Raw genomic sequence first — 16,731 nt, forward strand, 5'->3', positions numbered from 1 at the left:
GAAGTATTTTTTATTATTATTAAAAGCGTACTGGGAGAAACTTCACTGTAGTAGTAGATCAATACTTACAAATTAAAAGGTAATGCTCACTTCTGAAACTTTCTTCTGAATTTTGAATAGGTGTACTTACTAGCTTCCCTTAGTGTATTAAAGATTATTCCAAGATTTCTTAAAAACTCGATACTTGTGCAGCAATTTAATCTTAGAAACTACAACTTTATATTCAGCTAAACAAAAGTTTTGTTATCCAATTTTACCAACTTGATGAGAGATAGAAATAAAAAGATTTAAGTGTCTCTGATGGGGATCTTGCTCCCTTTCTGAGGAGATAATAGGTCTGAAGATTTCCTTTTCTGATTTTGTTTGTTCGTCTCCATTGGTGTTTCTAACCGGACTGCATTCAGGAGCTCCAGTCCCGTATCAATATCAGTCGCAATATATCTTTTTCCTTGGTGTAAGACCATAAGCTTGCTTTGATCTTGCCATTTATATCTCATGTTCGCTTTTTGCAGTGTCTCAGAGATAGGTTTAAGTTCCTTTCTTTTAGAAAGCACTTCCCTTGAGAGATCTGCAAAAATGTATATGGTTTTGCCTTCTCATTTAAATGATCCCCTTGCTCTGGCTTCCCTCCATTATCTTCTTTCTTGTCCTTTGGTCGGGTACCTCTATGATTATGTCTCTTGGGCGTTCTTTATTTTTATTTTGTTGATAAGGTCGCACCCGGTAGGCTTTTGTAATGTAGGGGAAAACTCCTTCATCAAGCTTTAGTTGTTTAGCTATCCAGTTAGCCATGAAGCTTATAAGATCTATATTGTAAGTATACAGTTCCTCTAGCCCCCGTATCTTAATATGATTTTGCCTGGTGTTTATTTCTAGTTTTGTTAGTCTGTCTTGTTGTTCCATAATTGTTCTTTGCATGTCGGTAACGTCTTGTTGAGCCTTCACACTCACATCCAGAGCTTTCTCGGCTTTAAAATTAGCCGTTTGTAAGTCTCGTTTTATGTCTGTGAGTTGTGTAGTAATAGTATTAATGAGTTTAGGCATTTGGTCCACAATATCTTGTCTTAATTTTGCAAGTTGGGGGTCTAGGTAATTTTCTGAAGAGTTTACCTTTCCCACGCCGTCGTTTGCAGCGATATCCGCCATTTTGGCTTTCTCCGCTTCGCAGCATTCCGTCACCGCCGGCCCTCCCGAAGCCGCGAAAAACGCTTGTAAGTTTTTTGCCACCTTTGGGTTGTTTTTCTTTTTCTTAGTAGAGTTTGTGTGCATTATTTTTCTTCAAGTTATTTTCCGTTGTAGTGAGTTTAGTCGAGGTTTGGGGTCGAGAGGGCTGGAGCGCTCTCACCACCCCGTTGGGGTTTTCAAGGCAAGAGGCGTTCAGAGGTGATTGGTCATTGCCTGCTTCTGCATAACAACCATGGCCTTCCTTGGCAGTCTCCCATCCAAATACTGACCAGGACTGACCTTGCTTAGCTTTTGAAATTTGACGAGATTAGGATACCTGGACCATCCAGATCAGGTGCAGTAGTTAGATTGTTGGAATAGGATCTGGGAGACCCAGGTTCAAATCCTCACTCTGCCATAGAAGCTTTCTGGGTGACCTTGGGCCAGTCACACACTCTCAGCCTAACCTACTTTACAGGGTTGTTTTGTGAATAAAATAGAGGAGAAGGCTGTAAAACAGTTTTGGCCACCCACTGGGGAGAAAAGCAAATTATAAATGATGTAAACAAACAAGCAAACAAAAAAACAATTATTCAATTATTAGGGCAAAAGTGAAGCTGGACAGAACTGAAGATGATCTCTTAGAACCCTATCCACACCCTCCAGGTTTGACCCACCTTTCACTCTGAAGGCAAACTGCAGCATTAGTTTTACATGGAAGTTTATTTTCCCTAAGGTAAAAAGTATTCTCCACAAGCCTCAGCTTTGCCTCCTTATTTCAGGAACTGTAGTAAAACAATATAATGATCTGATATGAAGTGTTTTACTTCCTCTGAATCTCTGTCACTCCTTTAAGCTCTAAGAAAAGTCATCCAAATCTTGTACAAAATGGTAGGCTGAATATAGAGCCAAGAGCTACAGCCACAGAATTATGAATAATGAATGGATTTATTCATTTCCAGCAATTCATCTACTTTTGGTTTGAAGAAACTGTTACATAAGAACTAGAGCATACTTAATTATCATATTTCAATTTTAATAAGGAAAAGGTTATACTGAAGCCTGCATGTTCTGAACTTGTTCTACAGATGAAGCTCCTATCAACATGAATGTACATTAATAAGAAAGTAAAAGAAAATATAAACAATCCATTCCTCATTTGCAAATTTCTTTATTTAAACTCAGAACAAAACTGCAAGTGTTCAAATTTTAAAAGCCTTTGATTTTTTAAAAAAATATATTTGATTTGTGGTGAGATACATTTAGTGATGGAGTCAGGCTGGCATTCATAAGATGGGTATTTCATAAAATGAGTGCGACAAGGTCCTACCCTGTTCATCATCATATTTTAATACATGAATGAAAGACATAATGAGAAGAGTATAAAGTGAGAAAACAGAAAGCCTTGTTCTAGATGTCATAATAATACTTATGATTTATCCCCCTGCATTAAATTACACGTACTCCCATCTCTCCTTGGACATTCTATATTTTTGATGGGCCTAATCCCACTATAATTTCAACTCATGGATGCCACTTCAGGGCCGCCTTCAAAATATGTGGGCATGGTGTAGCTGGCCTTGCTTTTGTCATGCCTCTGTAAATAAGCATTCTCAGTGTTGCCTCAAAACTTGAAAACAGATCTTCAAATAATTTAGTGCTTTCTTATATCCAGTCTCAAATTTGGGGTTTTCTTTTATAGCTCTAAAAAGCACCCTATGACACATAAAACCAGTGCTTGGAATGATGAAAAAGACTCAGGCAGGGCCTGAGAAGAGCAGTTTGGGGAGCAGAGGAAGCTCAGCTGGTATATGATGCCATAGAGTCCATCCTCCAAAGATGCCATATCCTCCAGAGGAACTGATTTTTGTGGTCTGGAGATAAGTTGTAATTCCAGAACTTTAGAGCTCCCACCTGGAGGCTAACAAGCCTACTGGCACCTGGCTCACGTTTGAAGGAAGTGGAGAAGGCCCTTGCCCAGTAGGGCTTGTAGTTGGCAGCCAATTACCTAAGCTACAAGCCTCATACCAGGAATGAAAATAAATTCAGCTCTTTCAGTTGGTGGTAATTGTAAATTGTAAATTGTAAATGTGACTCTCCAACTTAAGTACCACGGCCTTAAGCACAGCTAAAACAGAGGGACTGGACCACAGGTGCAAGTACTTCCTGTCTCTTTTCTTTCTTCTCACTCCCTTGCAAAATCCTTCTTCCGGAGTCCACTTTCAACATTGGTCACAGTGCTGCATTCTGTCCATACAATCCAATATTACCTGTCAACCAGGACTGCAGATCATGGATAAAACAAATGCATTAAGCTTCATGCAGAAATAAAATTCACTCTTCGATGAAAAGGAAGGGGAAGAGGAATTCACACAAGAGAAGTGAGGCTGGAGCATGGAAACTCTTCCAATCTTTTAACATCTCCACCAGGTTAGGTAACAGTATTTTATAAGACAATTTTTAAAACATTTTATTGGATATAAGAGCTGGGAATTCATTACAGTTATCTCAATAACCTACCAATTAAAGAAACTGTAAATAATACAGTAAAAGATAAAAATCAGTTAAGTAAAATAAATTTTCCATACCAAGCTAGGTATCTTGTATCTAGTTTGGGATTGGGTGACGAGATGCTACTAATGAAGAGAATTCAAACAAGTTAGAAAGGTTGTGAATAAACCTGTAATTGGACTTCAGTACTTGGGCCTGTAATTGGACCACAGTAATGATCTGATTATAGTCCTAGGTATACTGTATTTCCTATCCTGAGAGCATACACCTGGATGGTAAGCTGAGAGGAACTATAGTTTGGATTCTCCTCATTTGTACTCTGGCTAAAGGAATTACAGCTGTTGTAGCTGCCATGAGAACTAAGAGTCATGGCTGACTGTAATCTACAGGCTGCAAATGATCTCACTAGAGATTTTATCTTCCAAACCCTCTCTGGTGGCAGAAAAGCCTTGTTTGAAGAAGTGTCAAGGATTGCACCCTCCTAAAAGGGTTCAAATTAGACTTTTTCAATTTATTGCGAGTCATACATTTTGGCATGTTTTTATTATTAATTTTATCTGTTCTTGTAGGAGATCACTGGAGTAGAACAATATAAGCTAATCAGCCAAATAAGGATATATGGAGCATCTCTGAGTTCTAAGGTAAGCAACTACCACCACCATACATTTTGTGAAATCTCAGGGCCATGGCCAACCCATACAGTAGCATCTGGTATTGGTAAATATTCCCTCCAAACATAAACCTCTGAAATTTTCTATGGAAAGGATGAATATGTGAAAATACACATCCTTCAGATCCAAGACAACGAACCAAGAATCTGGAGAAAGTAGTTGTAAAATCATATTAAGGGTTACCATCCTCAGTTTGCATACCCCAACAAATCTGTTTAATTCTCTTAAGTCTAGAATGAGTAAGACCACCATCCTTTTTCTGAACCACTTGAAAAACTCAGAGTAAAAACCCAAATCGGGATTCAGATATGGGAACTTGTTGGGCTGCCTCTTTCTCTAATAATTCTGCCAGTTCTATTGCCAAAGCAGGTGATGATTCCTGTGTCGATTTAGGAAGAAAACTCAGATGCAGTAAACTGTCAAACACAATTTTATAACCATTTTCAATGATCTCCAATATCCAAATGTGTAAGATAATAAGATCCCATGCTGAACGAAAAGAAGTGTCTCTCTCACCAAACGCTATGCAACGTTCCTGTTCTAGTCAGAACTGTTTAGGGTTCTGGACCTGATCCTTGTTAGAGGAAGGGTGGGACTGTCAGGCTATAGGTGACAGGATATGGCAGACAGATCCCTGGACCATTGCAGCAAGAAACAGGTTCTTGGTCAAATGGCATTTTTATTCAGAAATCAGATCATTTCCATATATGTATGTCCATAGGTTTACTTATAAGTGAGGAAGCCTCTAAGCAGTACAGCTTCCTTGAAAGGAATAAAGGCTTGAGGAAAGTACAGATCTAAATATTCAAACATTTCCCTCCTCCCTAACCCACCAGTTTTGAGCGGGAAGAAGTCTGGGAACTTTTGCTGGAGTTTATACATCAGCTATTCAAAACAGAAAGAGGCATAACAGAAACAGTAACATTTCAGACATTACAAGGTCATTTCGGTGAGCTTCAAAGAAGAGATTACACAGCTGCATTCTCAGGCTGGGAGGAAGAGAAACGAAAGTGATGCATATAGCACTTGCAATATGAAATCTACAGTATTAGAAATTAGCATCCCCTAGAACAATGACATGGATGGAGGGGTACAGACATACATGACAGGGACACCCTGCCTTGATTTGTGTGGTGGCTTTCAACTTTGATATTGCCCTTTCTTAACAGAAGCTGAGCAGTACTGAGGATACCCGTATGGTTGGTATCTGTAATAACAGCCCCTATAAGACTGATGTTGATTGTGAGGAAGGTCTTGATGCTACTTGCTGGTTCAATGGTAGAACCCCATAAGACCTCACAATCTGTTGATCCTTTCGCTTTTGCGAGAGTTAATTATCAGTTTATGCAGAGAATAGTGTTTGGCCCTCGAACAGTAAGTCCTCTACTCTGCTACATGTCTCTACAGGCAAGGCTGTTGAATGGAACCACTCATGCCTCCTAAAGACTATAGACGATGCTCTTGTAGATAAGTTGGCTACGTTTCTTCCCGCCTTACTCTGCTGTTTGGACAGCATCGATGCCTCTTCCTGAATCACCTTAACCAAAGCTCTCTGGAAGACCATCATTGCACACCACCATCTTGTTACAGAGAAAAATTTGGTAAGCCCCCATAATTGCTGTGTAATTCACAATCTTTTTGTTGAGGGCTGCTGAAGTATAAATCTTCCTTCCAAGCTCATAAAGTTTCTTCTCCTCTCTATCTGCTGATGTAGACTGAGGTCCCTGTCAGTATCTGGACTGCATTTCTTCAGTGATCAGCAATAACGGGCGGGGGGGGGGCAGAAAAGGGCATTTCTCCTCTTTGGTTTAATAAAGGCCCTCAGCCTTTTTGGATGTGAGTGGAACAGATGCCAGCTTCTTGCATAGAGAGGAAATTAGTTCTACAAATACTTCAATCATCGGGAAGGCAATATTGGCTGAATTTCCCAAGTATAAGTGCTGCAGGATCTTAGCTTTTGGCTTAGGCTCAGTACAGGATACATCAATATCCAATGATTTGACCATATAGAGCATCTGCTCAACATAAAGGCGGAAATTGTCAGTAGATGAGATCGATCCTCCATCGCCCACTGCTTCATCGGGGATGGATCACATGGTAAACTTGGGCTCCAGTCAACTTGATAGAATTCAGGGTTCGACTCAGAGAACTGGAAGGCCATGTAAGATTTAGGAATGGATTGCTGACACTGATGCGATTTAGTTTGTGTGAAACCTCCGAAGGCAGAGCTGACTGATTCTGTACAGTTCTCTTACATCAACGCCGTAAGTTGTTGGCATCTCCTGGTAAAACTAAGATTAGCATCTATGAGCGCAGCAAGATTGATGTAGATCTTGCCTTTGGGCCCAACGTCTAGGAACCAAAATTGCTCTCGGTATCTTGCCCTCTTCCTCAGAAGAGTAATCAGATGATGACTTTGAACGCAATGAGGGTGTGTGTGGGGCCTCGATAATTTCCACCTCACGTGTCTCTCTCAACATAAGCCTTCTTGCCAGAAGTCTCCTTCCTTTTGCCAAGACTCAGACCTGCCTTTCTTCCTTGGAAGTTCAGAAAATTCCAACATTGGTACCTCCATACCTTTGGATCCCGTTGTGTTCGAGTCCAAGCTGGTAGCCAAAGCTACATGAGTACCAATGACCGGCATAAATGAAGATTCCCTTGACTTTGAACACCACCGGTCATGGGCATTCATGTCCGAGAGACTCAGAGCCAAGCTACAAGTGACGCCTGACACAGGTTGGACACTTGTCAGCTTCCCTCAAGTTTTGATGGGAAATGTAGGCATCATGGTCTTGTAGCTTGGCTCTCCGACGGCTGTCCAATGGACTTTTCAATGGTCACTTGTCCAACATTCCGCCAAGCTGCCTACATTTCCCATCAAAACTTGAGGGAAGCTGACAAGTGTCCAACCTGTGTCAGGCGTCACTTGTAGTTTGGCTCTCAGAGAACCTGAGGCAGAATGGTGTTGTCAGTTCCAAAGCTGCTCCAATGGACTCCGGTTTTCTGGAGTCGAATAGTGTTGCTGGATCTGAGACATCGATGTTAATGCTGATTCGAAAGGGCTCAGGGCCTTCGATGTTGGAGCAAGTGGTGGGATCAGATCCAATTTATTGGCTAGCCGTGCGAGAGCAGAGAATATAGCAGCTTTTGTGGAAGGGACGATAGCATCCATTCCCACAATGCAGCTTTCAGCCTAGTCGCTCTTTCCACCCGAGCCTGTGAGTGAAGTTCTGGCAATGTTTGCAAGAGGTGCAAACAACACAAAGAGAATGCCCATCAGTTCTTGTCATTTTAAGTGTTGCACTGAGTGAATCTTTTGAATAGGGCTTTTTCAGCCACTCTTACAGGTATGATGGCTCACTTTCATTCTCTCCATTACATGATCAATGGCATGAGAGGAAAGCCTGGCCCAGCACAGCAAGAAAACAGAGGAGTGCGCTGCAGAAGAAACTCACTGACCAGTGGTGAAAGAGGAACTGAAGTCTTGGGGCGCTGCCTCCCACATAGCATGGACTATTTCGGCAGGAAACAGCCACTTATGCACCATGGGGAGGATAGGCACCCCCTAGAAGTTTAAAAGCTGCAAAACAACCTCCGATCAACAGGCCTGAGCATGTGCAATCCCATGTTGGACAGCACAGAAGACAGACAATGAACCATGGTTCCAATACATTTGTACCAGACCACAGCGATCAGGTTTTTATGGTTTCTTTAAAATGCCATACTAAACTTAAATCAGTAACCATCTGAGCTTAACAAAACAGCAACAAACTTGCTCTTAGGAACTGTGAACACCCTGAGCAAATTAATTAAGGGTCTAGACATTGAAAATGCCACTGACACCAAATAAATGTTTATTAGTAGTTGTAGAGGTGATACACTACAGCTGAAAAAACAGAGTAAATGGAAAGAATAAAACATTCAATCAGCCCATGGAAAAGAATTTTCATTAAAGGAGATATGAGGCAATAATACTAGCAGATAAAACTGTATAAGACAATGAAGAACTGAGCATAATTAAGCTTGCCTTCAGCTCATTTCCCATATCTTCTCAGAAAAAAAGGCTTTGAGAAACTTACAAAATTGCTTACATCATGCACTGCATTATTCAAACTTGCATCACCTAAATTATTTGGTTCCTCTTTGGTTCCAGTTGGGCAGAGTGCAAAGGCATCCTTCACCACTGTAAGCTATTGTTTAAACAGCAGTCAGGTCAGGTACTTTGCTCTTCTTTTATGTGTGCAAAGTTAATCAATGCCCCAATGCTTGCAACAAAAAGAGTGTGATATCAATCAAAATACAACTGAGAGGTATGATCTTGAAGCTTAGAGAACGACCCATAGAGGATAATGTAATGGCTTTTGTTTAGGTTTTTTGCATCATGCATTTTATCTCTGTATATTTATAAATTCAGTTTTATGTGTGTTGTTACCTTCTTTGAGTTCCTGGGGTTGAGTAGTCTCTAAATAATAAAAGCACAATGATTTAAATTTATTAAAAAGGATGACTGAAAGTTCCATTTTTAAACAACCAGGGATGAGAGAACCTTAACATAATGTAAATTTCAAACTGAATCGACAAGGATCCATAAAATAGCAGACATAAGCAATATTATCTCCATCTATTCCTTGGTCACCCATACATAGACCACAGGAATTAATGTGTTCACAAGGAATTATACACTGGTAGATGGCAACTGCTCTGTTTCTGCTGTGAATAAACAGAGGAACCTAGCAAGTCAAGCACCCTGCTTCGGAATCCTTAGGCTAAACCAATATTCAAAAGCATTTTTGGCAGCCTCTCCAAGACCACAGGAATCTGGCAGCACTGATAAAAAACATTAAGATACAGAAACAGCCAGACACTCTTTCCCACTAGGAGTCAAAAAGGCCAGGCCCTCTCATATGGGACAGGTCCAAAGAAAAAATCTCTAGAGATTAGCAGAAGCAGAAACATCCTTATCCCAATTCCCAGACAGTGTAACCAATGGTCTTTCAAAGAGTCTAACTGAATCAGCTAGAAATCGGCTGGGTAGCAGCTCACGTAAAATGTCAGATACCAAGCGGAGCAAAGCAATTCTTATGCTTCTAAAACAGACCCACAATGGCTATAATGGATTTAGGAAAAAAAACAGAAGTACTCACACTTCCACAGAGAGTCACCTGTCAAGACCAACAAAACTACTTTTTGCATTATTCATAAACTAGAAACCTTAGGCTAAACCAATATTCATGTAAACATTTGGTTTGACTATACATAGGGTAGAGAATACTGGATGCAAACAGAAAAGAGAACTTCCCTGGGATTAAGCCCAAAATAAGAACAGCCCTGCTGGATCAGACTAGTGATGTATCCTGTCCAGTACCCTGTCTCATACCGTGGCCACTGGCCAACCAATTACTATGGAGGGCCAACAACAGTGCACAGAGGTCAGCATGTTCCCCCAATGCTGCCTCACACTGGCATTCAGAGGTTTTCTGCCTCTGAACATGGAGGCTCCCTTTAGTCACTATGACTGGTAGCCACTGAAGGACCTGTCCTCCTTTAATTTGTCCAGTCCCCTTTTAAAGCCATCAATGCTTGTAGCCATTATTATTGTTAATTATTATTATTTATTGGATTTCTATCCGGCTGTCCCCTCAAGCGGACTCAGGGCGGGTTACAACAGTAAAAACATAAGTTACCTTTAAAACATAGATAAAAACAGCAAAAATCCCATTAACACTGCCCACAGATGGTGGCCTTGCAGCCTAACTCTTACCAGTAAAACACAGAGGGGTGGGTAAAAGAAGGGAACAGGCCTTTCCAATCAGGCTATAACTCATTTGAGGGCAGATGATTAACTATAACTCATATAGGGGGGCAGATGGTCATATGGCCCCTCTGCAAGGTGGCCAGTTGGGAGGCTTCCAGGTGACTGCTGGTCTGGCCTCAACCAGATGCCTGGCGGAACATCTCAGTCTTGCACGCCCACCAAAATGACAAAAGATCCTGGCAGGCCCGTGTATCTTCTGTTAGAGAGCTCTACTACGTTGAACACAGAAGGCCCTGGCTCTGGTCGAGGCCAGTCTCACCTCCCTGGGTCCCGGGATGTTTGTTGGCTGATCTCAGCACTCTCCATATCAGCCATATGGTGAGAGGTGGTCTTGTAGGTATGCCGGTCCCTGTCAGCTAAGGGCTTTAAACGTCAACACCAACACTTTGAATTTTATCCAGAACTCCACAGGAAACCAGAGCAGCTGCTGCAAGATGGGAGTAATATGCGTCCTATACGGAACATCAGTAAGGACTTGCGCAGCAGCATTCTGGACTCGTCGTAATTTCCAGGTCAAACCCAAGGAAAGCTCTGCATAGATCGAGTTACAGTAGTCCAATATAGAGGTGAGCGTTAAGACCTGGGTTTGATAGGGGGCAAGTTGCCTGGCTTGCCGAAGATGGAAAAAAGCAGACTGAGCAACTTCTGAAACCTGGGCCTCCATTGACAAGGAGGCATCCAGAATCACTCCCAGACTCCTGACCATCGAAGCAGGCACAAGTGGTGCCCCATTGAAGGCCAGGAGCCGGATCACCAAATCCAATGGCCCACGACCCAAGTGCAGGACCTCCGTCTTTGCTGGATTCAACTTCAATCGACTCTGCTTCACTCAGCCAGACATGGCCTCCAGAGCTCTTACCAGGACATCTGAGGCACAGCTGGGCCAGCTGTCCATCAATAGATACAACTGGGTGTCATCCGTATACTGATAACAACCCAGTCTGAAACTTCGTGCCAGCAGGGCGAGGGGGCATATATACAGGTTAAACAACAAAGGGGAGAGTATTACCCCTTGTGGGACACTGCACTCCAGTGGGCATCACAACGATACCTGCAAGTGCCACCGTCGGTCCCCAACCATGGAGAAAGGGGACAAGTCACTGTAAGACTGACCCTCGTATCCCCACATTGGTGAGGCGGTGGGTCAACAAATTATAGTCAACCATGTCGTACACTGCTGACACATCTAACAGCACCAACAGCGCCGACCTGCCCTGATCCAGCTGTCTGTGAAGATCGTCTGTGAGGGCAACCAGCACTGTCTCCATCCCATGACTTGCACAGAAACCAGACTGGAATGGGTCCAGGACAGAGGAATCCTTCAGGAACACTTGCAACTGTTCCACCTGTAGCACATCCTGTGTACATCCCGTGGCAGTGAATTCTACACTTTAATCATTCATTGAGTAAAGTCCTTTTGTCTATCCTGAATCTACATTGTCCATCAACCTCACTGCATGCTCTCAACTTCTGGTATTTTGGGGAAGAAACCACTTGGAGCTTGTATTTCATAAAAATCTCATTCTATAACAACAAATATAACTGCAGCAATGTTATCAACACAGGTCAAAAAACACATCCTTTTTTTAAGCAGAGGATTTGTGTCTCTGACATGCATATTTAGTGCAAATGCCCAGTTTAGCATTTATAACAATAATTAATGTGCAAGAACCAGCCATCTGGGCAGACAAATACACTCCTAAAAATATCGGTTTTACCCCGAATACTCTAATCTCCCTGAATGGTATTTGTTTTTCTACAATCATGGGTCAGGTACCTATAGCAGTTACATTGTCTGAGCATACTCAATAGAATTTTAAGTTCAAACTGATTTTAAATAGAAACCTTACAGTACCATCCTATGCAATGTTATTTCAATCTAAATCCATTGATTTCAGTGAGTTTAAACTGGACTGACTCTGCATAGGACTCCAATGCTCAACATGAAACTTTGCATTTGCCAAGTAACTCATTTCAACTGGGCTTAACATGCATGCAAGAAAATGGTAGCCTGAGCAGGTGTTGCACTGACAAGCATATTTCACTTCTTTGCATAGGTAACAGCCCAGTTTAAACAAGATGCTATACTACTAGAACATAAATAAATGTTCACACTCATTTGTCTTTATAAATGCACCAACAACTAAGCTACACCTACAAAGAGGTCCTATTGTCAATATTTTTCACAATGCATTAGTTAACAATATAATCAATAAATATATTATTAGCACCATCAAATATTAATAAAATAACCATCACCATTTATTATAAAGAATACAAAATATGAAATCTCTCTTGCACCCACATAGGTAAACTGACATGGACCTTATTCTAATATTTATAAATTTTCACTTTGAATATGCTCATCAATTCACACTTACACTCAAATCTAAGTGGAAAAATACAGATTAATGCAAGTCATTCCAGAATACTGGGACAGCTGGGAAAAGGAGCTGATGGAATTTTCAAGGCTGAGCAATGTTTTGCTTGGTGATTGTATGTCAGCTAGCAAAAATGTATTTTGTTTCCTGATAAAGAACTGGCTGTACGGAAGAAAGGCTTGCAGTCACACGGTAGGGTTGCCAGGTACCTTAACTCCCCTGGCGGGAGACTGGGAGCCTGGCACTTAACCTTGTGGAGGCTTGCAATCTTTGTCTGTGCGTGAACGCAGCGCACTCCCAGCATGCGTGATGACATAATTTCTGGGAGTGACATCATCACACGGGTCAAAGGCCAGCTCCGCAGGCGGAAGAGCACTTCCCATGCAGCACCGATTTGGCCCATAACGGGCCTGCTGTGTGATGCTATGAGGCACAATTCAGGCTGCTGTGGCCATGGGAGTGTGCCGCGCTGCCCGGGTGCACGCCGCGCTGCCCGAGGGGGCGCCACGGGGAGCGTGCCCCCCCGCAAGCCAGGTAACTGGGCATGGGGAAGAAAAGAGTGGGGGCAAGGGATCCCCCGTCCTGAGTGGGGGAATGGCATCCCTTTTGCACAGACAGCTTGTAGACTCTTATGCAAAAAATTACAGAGAAAATCATTCCTAGTTCTTCAAGAGGTTAGCATGCAAGCATATGTTCTCATCTGTTCATCTAGCAGCACTGGACTCCACATAATTGCCCCATGACTGCATGCATAGAGACTATGAGAAAATCTGTGGGCCAGCCACCTTCGTGACTAGCTCATAAAATGTAGGCTACAGTTCACGGGCTCTGCCTTTTTCAAGAACATGACTATTCATCTTTAATTGATACAAAATGCCCAAGAATATGTGACTGTATTGGGACAACAGGTGGTTTCAAACCCAAGGGTTAATTTTTTCATTTCTCAGAACAATATTTTATTCACAGGAGGGGGGGATTTCTAAAGTAATTGCACAGCCTCAAACATTGTTCTCTTATAATTCAGCCTATTTTATCACTGAATATCATGTAAGTTTTGGCTCAGTTTTCAAATGATTCACAAATGCTGCTGCTGCTCTTTCTTCTGAAGTGATAATGTAAATAAATTTATGTAATATTAACTTTACCAAAGTGAAGTAAAACAGTATTGTTAATATGTGGCTTCCTGAGGGCTAGAATTGTTTTACATTGTTTGTGCTGAAATTAAATGCTAGCAAGGAAACCCTGAGAAAGGATGGTTTATGGTTTGCCAACACTGCAGCTCACCACAAAGTCTTGGCAAGGAAACATAGCCCCCCTTTTCTTGAATGTCTTGGTAAAAACACTTATTGCATATTTTCTTATCTCATATAACTTTTCTTTCCCCTCCTCCACCTTCCCAGTTCTATTTTCTAGTTTTTCTTTTCTCCTTCAGTATACATTACAGAACAACTATGTTGTGGATCTCTACATTTGATTTTGTAGGTGCATAAAAATTTGGGGGGGGTGGAAATAGGAGGAGCACAGCTTGTATCTAAAATGTTGCCAAGGCTCACGGGTGTAATCTTCCCTTTTTAAAAATGATAAGAGGTTAACATAGCTCAGTATCTGAATGGTGCCTGTTTCCAGGGTGAAATGTAATATTGGTGAAATATAATATAAATTATTGGTGAAATGCAGGGGTTTTTTTCTGGGAAAAGAGGTGGTGAAACTCTCAAGAGGGAAATAAGAAAGAAACACACGGAATTCTTTGAAATAATATTATTTTCACACACTATTGCCAAGTATTTTCAAAAGGTGCCGGAACTCTGTTCCACCGCGTTCCCGCTAAAAAAAATGCCCTGGTGAAATGTAATGTAAACCTGCTCTTAGTAACATTATTTATCTATCATTAGATTATATCCCATCTTTCCTCTGCGAAGGTCAAGGCAACATAGAAATATTTTTCCCCAGAGTCTCACATGCATACAATAAACAGATGCAAACTAACTTAGCTTCAGCAAAATAGCTACATCACACACACCTTCAAGCCATGTCCTGGATTTCAGCATAGTTCTCCAGGGTCAAATGAAGCAAATACTGCAAAATTGTGAAATAATTGTACCATGTGGAAGCTTTAATTTCTGTTTGACTCACCAGAGGTTCTGCCATAATGATGCGAATCTTCCGTTCAGCCTGGGTGGTAAAGTTAACAAATAAACTTTTCAGGACATATTCGCCAGGTTTACTGTCTGGGTCAACATTGATGGGCAACATAGTTGGAGGTCCCTTCTCTCTCTGAGCACCAGAAACAGATGGAACTGGAGGTTTGATGTATCCGTTACCCACTGGAGATGCTGAAAATTGAAGCAATAAAAGCTTAATATTACATAACATAAATGATTAAATACATTCCAATTAACAGTACAATCTCACTGATGATACCCTAGGACACTGATAATCAGTCCATGGCTTCTGGAGGACCACATTCACAAGCATCACCCAAAAGAATCACATGTATACTAGAGCTTTGTGCCCCACCCCTCCAAACATTCATCTATAGTAATGTAAGACATAATTATTAATGTTAAATATATAGTTATTAACAAATTTAATTTCCAGATTACCTCTGCACATGCAGAAGTGTCTCTAGCTGCCACTTTTGAACTTTAGCCAGCCCTCATGTATGTGGAGCGACAAGAAGGATTTTCCTTTCAGTCTTCTCACTGTCTCCTCAGTGTGAGGCACAGATGAGAGAGTGAGGTTGTCACAGTGCTCTGAGAGCAAGCTGGTCAAAGAAAGGGGAGTAAAACCAAACATACCCTTACTGTGGCCAGTTTGCTGTTTTCCCAGCAATGCCCAAATTCTAGAATGACAGTGCAGAGTTTATTGTGGAGTGTTGGAAAAGATGGCCCCTTTAGTTCCATCCCTGGCAAAAGGCCTACAGCTCACAAAGGCTCACAGCTTACCTATTCTGCAGTCCCTCCCTCCAGTGTCTGTTGTTTTAAGGTGCAAACCAACTGCCAAACACAAGCCCTGCAATGACTTTGCATATTTTCCTGGAAAATGGGATGGGTCACAGACCTCAAAAGAGCCATGGGAGGCAAGTCAGAGAGCCACATCTGGCTTCTAATGCACTGATTATCTCTGTCCTAGGGCTATCTAACACATTAGAATTTTCAGCATGGGACAGGGGGAGACAGCAAAGCAGCTTAAAATTTTGTTGATGATCAGGCGCATACAGTAGAAGTTCATAGGAAGAAGACTGCTAACACAGGCACATCTATTTGACAGCAAGCCCTCTAAACCCTTTATGTGAAGAAGGGAGCTCTGACTCTTGAACGTGTACACCTTGAAAATCTTGTTAGTCTCTTAAGGTGCTACTGGACTCAAATCCTGCTGTTTTGCTACAAATAAACATACATAAGATTTTAATGTAAAATATCGGAGATAATAGATCTTCAACTATACTGGAAGAGCAGCAATGCAAAATTATAAAGTAGTTCTTTCTTTGACAAGCCTAATATGAATATTCATTCTTGTTAGATATAACATGCATCATATGTAAAAATGAGTAAGTATATATGGCTTAGCCTATGAAGACAGTAAACCAGGCCTAACAGTGGTCAGATGTAAACATGGGAGAGGAAGGGAAGCAAGGATCTTCAGAAACAGTTTTATTATTTACATGGTAAACAAAAGAAAAATACATTGTTCTATAACAGATGGTAAGCCCATTACCTTTTTGCTGACATAACATTGTTATTTCCTACTACACAGCATAGTTCAAAAAGCTTGCATGCTCCCAAACCAACCTGGCCCAAAGATACATTGCATCTCCTATCTGTTGGGACTTGCACAATCGATTGATATTAGGAAGTATCACAAACTCTGGTTCTTGCAGGCAACTATAATTTTCCTCCAACACTCACACACACAAACACACACACAGAGACAACTGTGCAGAATAGACAAAAATGTTTAGTTGGCCAACTAGAAGAGAAACCCTAAACATCTCCTAACCTTACATAGTATACACAGCCACTCAGAGGTCCTCCTATCACTTTAATTACTATGCAGAGGCTTACCAAAGGATAAGCAGACTACTTGGATTGTGATTAGCTCTGTTAGACTTTGTTTCTAGGAAATAATGGCACACAGAACAGTTCAAATTAGACTCCATAAGCAACTGAGAACTCTATAGAAACATAAA

At 41.4% G+C, this 16,731-nt stretch overlaps 1 protein-coding gene across 2 annotated transcripts in view; it reads right to left on the reverse strand.

Moving 5' to 3' along the window:
- The window catches only part of FRY (FRY microtubule binding protein), a 255,784-nt gene that overhangs the window by 163,944 nt on the left and 75,109 nt on the right, over positions 1 to 16,731 (reverse strand). For both annotated transcript variants that reach the window (XM_054973031.1, XM_054973032.1), the window contains exon 2: positions 14,676 to 14,875. In XM_054973031.1, coding sequence (XP_054829006.1) covers positions 14,676 to 14,875 — 200 coding nt within the window. The remainder of the gene's footprint in view (positions 1 to 14,675; positions 14,876 to 16,731) is intronic.

This window comes from Eublepharis macularius, chromosome 3 (assembly GCF_028583425.1).
Source record: "Eublepharis macularius isolate TG4126 chromosome 3, MPM_Emac_v1.0, whole genome shotgun sequence".
Taxonomy (NCBI): Eukaryota; Metazoa; Chordata; class Lepidosauria; order Squamata; family Eublepharidae; genus Eublepharis; species Eublepharis macularius.